The 12,409-nt window shown below is 41.0% G+C and overlaps 1 protein-coding gene and 1 long non-coding RNA gene across 5 annotated transcripts in view; one reads left to right on the top strand and one right to left on the bottom strand.

Annotated features, from left to right (window-relative positions):
- The window catches only part of LOC26514902 (proton-associated sugar transporter A), a 226,373-nt gene that overhangs the window by 67,218 nt on the left and 146,746 nt on the right, over window positions 1-12,409 (bottom strand). For all 4 annotated transcript variants that reach the window (XM_014910194.3, XM_032453847.2, XM_044715118.1 and 1 more), the window contains one exon: window positions 12,202-12,376. In XM_014910194.3, the coding sequence (XP_014765680.1) occupies window positions 12,202-12,376 (175 nt within the window). The remainder of the gene's footprint in view (window positions 1-12,201; window positions 12,377-12,409) is intronic.
- Window positions 11,105-11,954, top strand: LOC116655756. The gene is made up of 2 exons (XR_004310802.1): window positions 11,105-11,470; window positions 11,584-11,954. It is a non-coding gene; the product is annotated as an uncharacterized LOC116655756 (long non-coding RNA).

The following is a 12,409-nucleotide window of genomic DNA, read 5'->3' as shown; positions in this document are numbered from 1 at the left end:
GTACCTCCGGCTTTAACCAAGTTTCTGTAAATACAATAATGTGAGACACAAAGAAAGAACTATCAGAATACAGTTTGGGAAGTTTACTACGTAACCCTTTTGTATTCTGATAGATAAGTGTTGGAGAAGACATTAGTTCTTTAAAACTGAGGAAGATGAAGTGGAAGGTTGGTCAGTGGCCGTAACATGTGGGAGTTTTACACCCACAGGTTTGGTTTTTTTTTTTTCACCGTACTTGGCTGATGATCTTGGACGAAAAGATTCTCTGGCCAAAAGCTGGCGGAACAAATCGTCTTGAACATCTGCAAGGGCACATGTATTTTGAAAGATGACGTGTGCCTGGTGTATGAATATTTAAATTTTGTAATGTCCACCACCTTTATGTCGACTTTTGTTTTGGCTTTGATTTAAGCCGAGATATCAATCTCAGAAGTATCAGGGGCAAGCCGGGAAACAAAAATGTGTTTCGATGGTGGGATCACCTGCAAGGGTTTTGGTGCCGCCGCAACTAGTACAGCGGCATCAGTACGTACCGGGGGTCCGGACGGTTGATTGCCCTGTTTGGTGACTGTTACAGGGGTTTGAATTATTGGGTCTGGGATCACTTGAAGCGATGCCACAGTGGACATATCGGACAATTGCTCATTAATCCTGAGATATTCGGAAGCCAAATTTTTCTCAGGTCCGGCCCTTGGGGTGGCCTGAGATATAAGCGGCTGCATAGTTGTCGGCTGAGCAGGCTGAAGATTATTCGCCACAAGCACATCACTAAAAGAGGATTTTTTACGCTTAGGAGACTCGTTTAGTAGGTGAAGACTACTAAACTGTGTATCGAGCGCACAGAGTTGGTCATTGATTTTTCGAAAACCACTAATCAACTCATTGAAACCGCTTTTAGTCTGCCTCATGAACGATCTCATTTCGTCCTGAACAGCACGACAACCGTCACAGCAAAAGTGGAGACCAGACCTACGCGAGATTGCATCCGAAACTGAGGCCGTGAACCCGGCACACTTAGCGTGCAAAACGTTTTCACAGAGCCAGCAATGGATGGTGGGCTGGGAAGACGAGATTGTCTTATTACAAGACTTCAATGCACAGACCAATTTAAATTCCATAATTATTAAGATTTTAAATAATTAATTTATTAAAAATTATTAAAATTTCAATAATTAATTTATTCATAAATATTGATGAACCTTGTACCACTGTACCAGGGAAACGAAAGGGGGAGATTGAAGAGAGCAGTTAGTGCGAGTTGGTAAAATGCAAAGAATTGAGATAAGAATCTCTATTGAGCGAGAGATAGGAGCAATAGAATAGAAGCAACACCGTAAGAGATGAAGAAGAAGAGCAGAGCTATGTTTGGAAGATAAATTTATAAAATTATTATTTTACCTCCAAATATATCACTGCATACGCGAAGCGATACGGATCTATGAATTGCAATATTTTATTATTTTTATTTTTTTTAGTGAATAGAAATAAGCAAATTTTATGACAACGCAGTGCGGACAAAAAAAACACGTCCGTCCGCTTTGAGGTAAAGAGAAGAATTTTTTGAATTTGTGAATTATATTGGCCTGTAAGCGTTGAGCAAGATCTTCAGTAATGAAATCCTTTTTTGACCCTGAATTAAGTAATGCACGGGCCAATATGTGCTCGCCATTTTTTATTCAAACGCTTACGCTCGACGTTGCTAACAAAACCCTTTCCATGTGATGTAGTAGAAGGGCTATCTTTCGTTAACGCTGGAGGAGGATTTTCTGTTGGTGGTGGTAAAGCTAAGTTATTTTCAGTCACTGTGAATCGGTGCAGAAGTTTATAGTGCGATCTTGCACAGATTTGACATCTAGTCGTATTGCACTTCGCTACGGTGTGACATTTTCGGGGACAATTTAAACAGAGAGATGCTGACTTAACAAACTCAAACTTTTGCATTACAGCAAGGCGAGCGAACGGACTGCACTGGGCCAAAAAATGGTCTTGAGCGTTACAATAACTGCAATCTGGTTAAGTGTTGACAGAGAAGCAAGGCCAGTTTTCTCCTGTTTTGGCTTGCCAGTCTCCGATTTAATATTTTTACCCCTCAACGACGCAGACTTCTATGAAATTTCCGGGAGGCTGAACAATCATCTTGGCTTATTTGGTTCGCAAGATGAGACATTCGTTATCATAGACACTTTTTAGACTTTTAGCTTTGTCATAATTACTCTCGGTGACTTGGAATGCCTTGAAAGAAATTAAATGATTAAATTTCTCGATAACAGGAATGTTCACATCTTTGTGTACTAAGGTCTCGAAAAGACTTATTAAATTGTTCAACTCCGAATAATTTTCACTGAATTTTGGGAGTGCCAAACTGAGAAGTCGAGTTCGAGTTGGGGCTGCAGAAATTGCAGTATCTGGACGGGAGTCTTTAGCTGTATTGAAGGCATAACATAAGGTCATTACCCTTGCTTTGGTTGTTATTGCTAATTCTTCCAACTCGGCTCCAAATTCATCCATTTCGTCTAATTTCTCGATCTGGTCTTGCAACTCATTTGCTTTAGTGCTAAAATTGTCTCATCTAAAACCTGAAACATGCACTCTAGCTCGGTCTTTTCTCGGAGGAAGTGATCCAGCTTCCAGACGTTCCTCTAACCGGCGAATGCTTTTTACTCAAACATTTAATCTTCCTTTTAAATCATTAAGGGTCGTGAAATTAAGTTTCGGTTTATTACTCCACATTCTATCATATAAAAAAACCTCTTGACGAGGTAAAGTACCGGTGACGAGTATCAGTAAGTTAACTTACTTAAGGGGTTATATACAGTCAGGCGGTCAAAAAAATGCAGTTTTTGGGTATTTTTTTTTTCAAGGAAATATTTATTTATTAAAGTTGAATTTTTTCTATATTATTTTACATATTTTAAAGTTTAAAAAAATATATTATATCTGTAAAAATATTATTTCCTTTGGCCTCTGCAGCTTATCTCCCAATGGTCTTCGAAAAAAAAGTGTCTCGCGGTGAACATAATAACTATTTGCAGAATCATCAGAAATCAAAAATTCAAAAAGATGCTTTTAGTATATTAAAAAATGTAGTCCTTAATCGAAGGAATTAAAAAAATATCACTTTTTGACAAAATGGCAGCTTCCAAAAAAAAAGTTCATTTTTATGGAAAAAAAAATCGACTTCAAATGTTGATTTAAATTATAATTTTAATTTTATTTAAAAGATCTTCGATTAAAGACAGCAAAAAGTAGTTATTAATTTTGTGTGAAAATTAGAGCTAAATCGGTTCAGTGGTTTTCGAGAAATCGTGTTCACCGATTTGAGAAACATAGTTTTGAGAAAAATGATTTTAAAGTTTCACAAACAGTTTACATTGAGTTAAAAATTTTTTCTAGTTTTGTCTGTAACTTGGGAAATATTTCTCGAATCTTCATAAAAATTTTTTTCACAACAGAGAAATATATATTCTTTAAGAAAATGCAAAAAAAAAAAATCGATTTTTAGAAAATCCTGACTGTTAAGAGCTCGCTCTGGCCAAATAGCTGACACAGCGTCTGGCCGGATGCCCATGCATAGCCGGCGATCACTGCATATTTGCGTGGCCGCTATAAAACATATTTTGTTAGCTTTAAGTTTTAGTTTATGTTTGAGCTTCATACAATAAAGATTATTAATACTTTTCTCTTTTATGAATACTCCGGCACAGCCGTAAAAGTCAAGGACAGTAGCAACGGAGTTAGTAACTCCCACCATAGCTTCCAGCAAGAAGGAAGAACCACTAGGCAACCGCCAGGAACAACCACATTACCCGCATCTGAAGACATCGTCATCAGCAAAGGACCAATAACTACTACTACAACCTAACTTAATTTAGCTGGCGCCCAACGTAAAAGTCATGTAAGTGAGCACTTTCACGCATAATTCCTTTACGTCTGCATTAGTTTTGTTATAATAAAAAACAAAAAAAGACAAAAGCAGTGAAGTTTTGTTCCTTACACTGACAGCTAAAAAACTGCAGCCTCTTTAACTTTTTTACATTAATTATTTTCCATTAATTGGCTGACGGTTTAGCATTAACACATTGTATTTTTATACAATTTTTTTTTGAAACCATTTTTGGAATATTTACTTCCCAATATTGTTTGCATTTCTTTTTTCTGTATGAATAAATAAATAAACATTTTTATACAACAACAACACAAGTTGTAGAATAGAAAATTCTTGACCAAGATATAAAAAGTCACTAACTCAAAATTTACTCATAACTCATAATTCATATAATTGTGTGCATTTAATTCAGCTTTTATATGTCTCTTTGTCTTTCACAAGAATTCTTGGAATTAGCTGCGCAGTCTTGGTTATTTATTTTTCTTTTCCGTTTTGTTTCCCCACTCCATTTTTGAGAATACGATACGGCCGCGCATGCAGTGTGTGGCACTTTGTTATTTTTATTTTTCTTTGTTTGTCATAGCGGAGGCTCAGTCCCCCTCACCCTCCCAATTGCCTCTGTGGGCATGCAATTCGAGCATAAATTTATTTTTTTTTGTTTATTTCGGGCTGGGTATTTATACCCAGCTACAGCTCCACATGAGCAATCCCTTCCAACGATATAGAAGCGCAAGATAATTCTCCAGTGATTCTGAGTCCGAGACCGAAAGACCGGCCAGATTTTCCACCCCAAAAAGCGCAAACGCTAGAGCACTCATACACGCGAAAATGGCTTTCAGCATGGAACAAATGACAGCCACTATACAGGCGGCCGTTCAAGAAGCCAACATCGAAAGCCAACCTAGGGAAAATGAACTGCGCCTGACTATACAACAGCTGACCGAACAGGTCAATGCAGCTCCCGCGCAAGTGGAAGCTCCCGAAATCAAAGCCTATGAACTTAAGAAATTAGGGACAACGTCAAATGTGACGAGCCCCTAGATGCCGTCAAGTGCCTGCCCAAATTTACGGGAGTGTAGGACAAGCGGCAGTAGCCGCATATTATATATTTAGGAACTACGTAAATAGCTCGCGCCATTATCAGGCAGTTATCATTATTAGGAGTAAAATAAGAGGCCCTGCCGATGCCGAGCTATCCTCGTTTGACACTCTGCTGAAATTCGACGCGATTATAAATTGACTCGACTTTATCGAGCAGGAGATGGGTACTCTCAGGCAGGGAAATATGACCCTCCTGTGGGGTCATATTTCTCCTCCTGTGGGGTCACAAATACTATGACGAGGTCGAGAAACAACTCACCTTGCTCACCAACAAAGCCACCATGTCGTACGAAGCCTCGGCGGCAAAGGTGTTGTGCGACAAATTCCGGGATGACGCACTTCGAGTATTTATCTCGGGACTCAAGCGCAGCCTTACGGATGTCCTTTTTTCGGCAAAGCCGAAAGATATGCCTCGCTTTGGCACAAGAAGTAGTATCTAACCACGAGAGATACTCCTTATAAATCCATTTGCCAGAAGCCAGGATGACGAGGATAAAAAACAATATCCAAAGGCGCAAGAACACCGTCCGGCTCCTGCGCTGGCAAATTCCCAGACAAGCAACACAAGGCGCATGTGCACTCTGCCCCACACAGTGGAAGCACCCCCGAACCAATGGATGTTGATCCATCACTGTCCAGGATGCTTAAGCCATCTCAAGCCCCGGCATACCAAAACAGGAAACCGGCCGAGTCCGATCGATCGGGCCCATACAAAAGGCAGAGGGTTAACCACGTCGTACAGGGCGCAGGCGAATCCGGGGTAAAATATACCGCCGCAGCTTCAGACGCGACTCAAGAAATTGACGACGACGCCATTAAAGAATATGATTCGGACGTAATTAATTTTTCCCTGCTACCCGTCATCAGACGAAGAGTAGCGGAGCTAGAAATGAAGCTTTTAATAGACACGGGCGCGTCAAAAAATTTCATCCGTCCATACGAAGGGTTGAAAGGCATTTTCAAAGCAAATGCAAAGGCACATTCTATCCATGGTGTTACCACAATCACGAAAAATCCCTTTGTATCCCTATTAAACTTGAAGGCTACGTTATTCATCTTACCAGATTTGTCCTCCTTTGACCCCACCATCGGTCTTGACTTGTTAAAACAGGCAGGGGCATCGCTTTGCCTAGCTCCGAAGTAGAAAAGCTAGAATTCCAAGCATGCCCCAACGTAAATTTTACTGAAGTGGACTGCTCCAGTGCACCACATTCAGTCAGAAAAGCATTTTCAAAAATGCTAAGCGACAGGATAAATGCCTCCGCGAACCCAAATGAGGCGTTACCTTACAACACGTCAGTGGTTGCCACCATCAGGACAGTTGATGAGGAGCCCATTTATGCCAGACCCTACCCTACCTACCTAAATTCAAAACCTCCTAAAAAAAGGCATAATCCAGAAGTCGAGATCCCCCTACAATAACCCAATATGGGTAGTAGAGAAAAAGGGCACCGACGAGTCTGGCAACCATAAGATGCAGCTGGTATTAGACTTTCGAAAGATTAACGAGAGGACAATACCGAATCGCTACCCCATGCCAATTATCTCTATGATACTAGGGAATTTAGGCAAGGCCAAATATTTTCCAACGCTCGATTTGAAGTCTGGCTACGACCAAATTGCACTGGCGGAACGTGACCGTGAAAAAACTTCCTTTTCCGTAAACGGGGGAAAATACGAGATTGGCGAATCTGCCACTGCCATTCGGGTTGAGGAATGCTGCCAGATTCTTCCAAAGAACCATCGACGACATACTGCGAGAGCAGATTGGCAAATTTTTCTATGTCTATGTCGATGATGTCATCGTTTTCTCAGAAGACGAAAACGCCCACATACGGCACGTAGACTGGGTTTTAAGGCACGACGCCTGGACGACGCCAACATGAGAGTGTCAGCGCAGAAATCGGTCTTCTTCAAAAAAAGCGTTAACTTTTTGGGGTTCATAGTCACCAGCGAAGGGACTAGAACAGACCCAGAAAAGATCCGGTCCATCAAGGTCATTCATGGGCTTGGCTAGCTACTATAGGTGATTTATTAAAGATTTTGTATCAATAGCTGAGCCCATTTCGACCATCATAAAAGCAGAACATGGAAATGTCAGCAGATACGGATCCAGAAACATCCAGGTACAGTTTACCGAGCCACAACGGCTAGCCTTCGAAAAGCTTCGTAACATCCTGGCCTCTGAGGATGTCATCCTCAGGTACCCTGATTACAAAAAGGCATTTGATCTAACGACAGATGCCTCAGCATACGGCATTGTCGCAGTGCTTTCCCAAAAGGGACGACCCATTAATATGATCTCTAGAACCTTAAAGGACAGAGAGGTTAACTACGCTACCAACGAAAGGGAGCTGTTAGCCATAGTTTGGGCACTAGAAAAGTTGCGTCATCACCTATATGGGGTCAAATATATAAATGTCTACACTGACCACCAACCACTGACCTACGCGGTCTCGGATTCTAATCCCCACACAAAAATTAAAAGAGGGAAAGAACGCAATTTTGGCACTGCAAAAACCGAGTAACGGACATTTTTGCAATTGACGCGAGGCGGGAGATTCTCACTGCCGAGCACAACAGAGCTCACAAAGCTGCCCAGAAAAACGTGAAGCAGGTACTCTCCGAGTACTACTTCCCAAAATTGGCCAAAATGGCGAACGAAATAGACATTTTCTCCACAGATAAAGAGTATTTCCTTACGTGCATCGACAAATTCACGAAATTTGCCGTCGTCCAACCGGTTCCCTCTAGAGCCATAGAGGACCTCAAACCAGCGCTACTACAGCTGATGAACATTTTCCCTAAGGCAAAGGTCATATATTGCGACAACTAACCATCGTTAAACTCGCATCCCATCGTGGCCATGCTGAAAAACTACTTCAGCGTTAGCATTTCAAATGCACCGCCCCTCCACAATGTCTCAAACGGACAAGTGGAACGATCCCACTGCACTCTGGTAGAACTTGCTAGATGCCTTAAAATCGACAAAGGCATTAGCGATACCATAGAGCTCATCCTACTGGCTACGACCAAATACATCAAATCTATCCATTCGGTCATCGACAAGAGGCCGGCCCACGTGGTTCAGACTCAATCAAATGAGCCACAATAAGAAATACAGGAAGATAAAACTTGCCCAGGACAAGCTCCGGAACAGGGAAAACCCTTCCCGACCAAATAGTGTTCGAGGTTGGCGAAAAGGTCCTAGTAAAATCTAACAAGCGCCTAGGAAACAAACTCTCGTCGTTATGTGAAGAAAAAACCGTTGAAGCGGACATAGGGAATGTTGGGACTAGTTCCAGCATCAAATATCATAAATATTTCTATTTAATTCTCTCAGTGTAACTAGCCGCAGCGGTCCACTAATTGCCCGTTATCAGCTGTTCCATATTCTTTGTTTCTCCCAGATTCGCATGCGCTTTGTTGTTCTTTTGTAGCGCATGCACTTTGGGAGCTTTGGTGGAGCTTCTGCACAAGCTCTTAGGTTTTAGGCACTTGTAGATTCGGCGTTGTTTGGATCGGCCGCTGCATTTGTTTTGGGGTTAAATTGACCCATAATAAATTGAATTGTAAATTGAACCTCGTCTTATTAATTCGGTCGCTATTAAAACGCTGATAGCTCAACAGGGACCATAGTCCTCATTAAGGGGAGGGTGGACCACAAAGACAACCTTAGGTAGGCCGAGCTTGATTATTTTATCGCTCGCCTGATAATGTTTCATTTTTTTTTTTTTTTTTTCCTAGCCCCTTGGCATAAGTTTTATGCTTCCATTATTATTTTAATTACGCTTTGGTGGTGGGCTACCCAATATCAACAAAACTTACAGCACATCCAAATTACAGGTTCACAACCCTGATTTACCTTTCGGCCACAACATCGGCACGCGTCACGGACTATTCCAAAGCCAAATACATTCCCATCGTTGATGGCCGAATTCTAGTATGGGAGGAATTCGCGTTTGTAAAACACTCAGCGAATCTCTCGGAATAGAGGCGCGTCATAGAAGAAACTAATGGGATGACCGACATGTTCCCTCAATGTCACATGTAGAAACTCTTGATTGTTGATGTCGCCCATCTACGCGACCTGCTCGACTCGTTGAGCATCTATCATAGAGTAGCAAGAAGCTTAGACTTCCTAGGGTCCGCATTAAAAGTAGTGTCAGGAACGCCGGACGCGGAAGACTTTGAGAAAATTAAATTTAGAGAATTCCAATTAACAAATGCAAACAATAGGCAGGTCAATATTAACAATAAAGTACAAATTCAAATTAATTAAAATTCCGCTATCGTCAACCAACTTCTGGGGTCAGCTAAAAAGTCCCAAAATTGATACAGGCCACCAATTCGAGATAATTTTAACCCGAAATAGGATTATAACAATGGAGCTGCAGGGTTTAATACTGACAGTAGCCATCGTAGTCCGTATCATCCGTTAAGATTCTACAATCCGGTAACATCACGACACCATACTCAGGCTGGAAGATAACGTGAATGCGACGGCAATATCCACACAGTAGAAAACTGCTCCTCGACATCAGGGGCTATATTTCGTTGGCTGGCGCGAAAAAGATCATGTGCTCGAGAGCTCCACTCTAGAGGCATGGCGCATTGCGAGATCCAGCAACAAGATTTACATCCCATCACTTACGTTGATGAGGGTATTGTATTTATAAATGATAGCCCGGCTCGCGTGTGTGTGGATAATGGCACCTGTGCCCATGTAAGGGGCACATATCTCGTCACCTTTGCAGAAGGTGCCATCATCAATGAAACCCGATTGATGAAAAACGACACTGCCCAAAAAAGGGCTCCAGGAGTGGCCAGCTCGCTTCCCTGAACGTCACTATGGAACGCAACGTCCTCAGACTTCCTTACCTTCACCGGTTGAGTGAACGTAACCTGGGACACATTAAGGAGTTCGGGGAGAAGATCAAAAACCATCAATTGTATCAGATGGTGTTCATAGCGGGAGCAATACGCTGCGCTTTGATTTGCATTGGCTTGGCCTATCGGCGGGTCACTCAGTCTCGAAGAACCGCGGCCCAACTAAAAGAGGTGATCGCCCAAATAGGGTCAGCCGAGGGCGGCCTTATTCTTGAAGGGGGAGTAGTTAACTGAAGTTAACTACGCAACGGCAGAGTCCGATTACTTAAGAGCTCGCTCTGGCCAAACCGCTGACACAGCGTCTGGCCAGATGCCCATGCATAGCCGGCGAACACTGCATATTTGCGTGGCCGCTATAAAACATATTTTGTTAGCTTTAAGTTTTAGTTTATGTTTGAGCTTCACACAATAAAGAAGTCCTTTATTAATACTCCGGCCCAGCCGTAAAAGTCAATTCATTTGTCAAATTGGTTACTTAGCCTCAAGGACAGTAGCAACGGAGAACCCCCAACCCGCACCAATGGGAATGACGATAAATCCTTCCAGTTGCTAATAGTTGCTTTGTTTTATTTAGTTATAATAATACACAGAAATCCACCCGAGGGCTCCAAAATGTTTAATGAGATTATTTTATCTCTTAGAAATAACGAAACGAGGGGGCTGCGTAGATTATAAATGAAAAAAAAACGACCAAAAACAAAAAAAAGGCGTGCTTTCGACTGTACTTTATAATTCGATCTATATTCAATAATAAACTTAAGTCTAACTTATCTATTCCGGCGAAGCAGGGCGAATTCACAAGAGAGCGCAACTGAGCTTTTCTTTCGCTCCCGCTCCGCCCCATTCTAACTAATACTAGACTTCCAAATAACTTTAGTTTATTTTTCATTTTCCATTAATCTATCTAGTATTTATCTATCAATGTTCTTTAAATAAAAAAAAAAAAACGTTCGATTAACTAACTAATCAGATTGTCATGTTTTGAGTTGAATTTTAGATAAAAAGAACCGACAACAGGCTACCACAGTACAAAAGGACAAAAGGGAGGGTTTGAGTCAGAGGCAAGCTCAGAGGTCGACTGGTGGAAAGACAATCGGCGAAGTAGTTCGATCATATTGAGAAGTTTAAAGCACCTAGTTGGAACAGAGCAGCTGGAGATGAGACATCGTCAGCATTGGGCCAGGGTACAAACAAGGTTGAAACGATCGTCAATGAAAAAACATCTTGTTTTTCTTTAAAAAATTTATGGTTTGTTCCTAAAAGAACGAAAAATCTGTTTTCAGTTTTGTGTGCTCAAGACAGGTATCCAAATAGTTGGTTTAAGTCGTCAGTCGTCATCTGGTATTACTTTTCGACTCACTATAGTACATAGCAATAGGGACGTGTTGAAAAAGAGAGCCAAAATATAGGCGTAATGGCAAGAACATTTCAGTATTCTAACCCAGAAGCTAAATTTTCGTCAGCACAGAAAGACGCCAAAAGTTAAACATCTTTGAATAGTGGGATCGACGTGCTATGTGCACATTCATGGCCAGAGAAGAAAGAAGAACGACAAAAAAGCTGTAAAGGGACACTTGCTGGGTTACAATGGCGGTGAGAGATTTTGCATTACTCACCAGAGAAACAAAATGTGGTTGTGTCAGGAGACGTAAAATTACGAGGAAAATGTAGTAATTGTGAATCGTGTATTAACCTATCTTTTGTAGGTGTAGGTTACAAACACATCACAGAATACCAAGAAGAAGAAGACGAGATCACAGTGAGGAAAAAAAATTACGTGAGCGGTGAAGAGGCAATCCTTGGTGAAAAAACAACGAGAGAAGAATACAATCCATGAAGTTAAGGGCTCATTCAAATTTAACAAGACCACATCATCTGGATATATAACAGCAGCAAAAGTAAAATACCTTGTTCGCAGATTAAAGAAGAATCTATACGGGCTTAAGCAAGGGCCGAGATGTTGCCAAGAACGTTTTGGGGGCTATCTGAGGAAACGTCATTTTACAGCCAGCAAGGCAGATGCTTTTCAAAAATTATATGTAGTTAAAAAAAATGATGGTCAACTAAATTACACGGCTTATATAATTCAATTTATAGTAACATTTAATAAATTCCTTCTCTTAGGTGTAATCTGTGGGTGTTGGAAAAAAACACAACCGTTCGCTATGAAGAACAAAGAATATTTCTTGAGGCAAACCACAAAAGATATATGGAGAGTAGGTGATTCAACGACCTTGAAAACTTCTTACATTTTTGAATGAGCACTCAATAGCTTTGAAGTATTTTTTTTTTCAAATGAGTTCACAGCCTTTTAAAATACTTACTGTAGATAAATTATGGTAGTGTGCAACAAGTAGATATGGCATGGTGAAAAGCGTAGAGTACATAACTCCTGCCGTCCAACTAAATATTAAGACACTTAATTTGGCTCGAGTTAGTGCCATTAATGCCATTCCAATACTATAAAATATTAGTCCTCCAACATATACATGTTTAGCTCTTTAAGTAATAAAAGAAAAATTTTATTATTTC

The sequence above is a fragment of the Drosophila ananassae genome, chromosome 2R (assembly GCF_017639315.1).
Source record: "Drosophila ananassae strain 14024-0371.13 chromosome 2R, ASM1763931v2, whole genome shotgun sequence".
In the NCBI taxonomy this organism is placed as follows: Eukaryota; Metazoa; Arthropoda; class Insecta; order Diptera; family Drosophilidae; genus Drosophila; species Drosophila ananassae.
The sequence above is the reverse complement of the archived record's forward strand: the minus strand, read 5'-3'. Positions and strand labels throughout refer to the sequence as shown.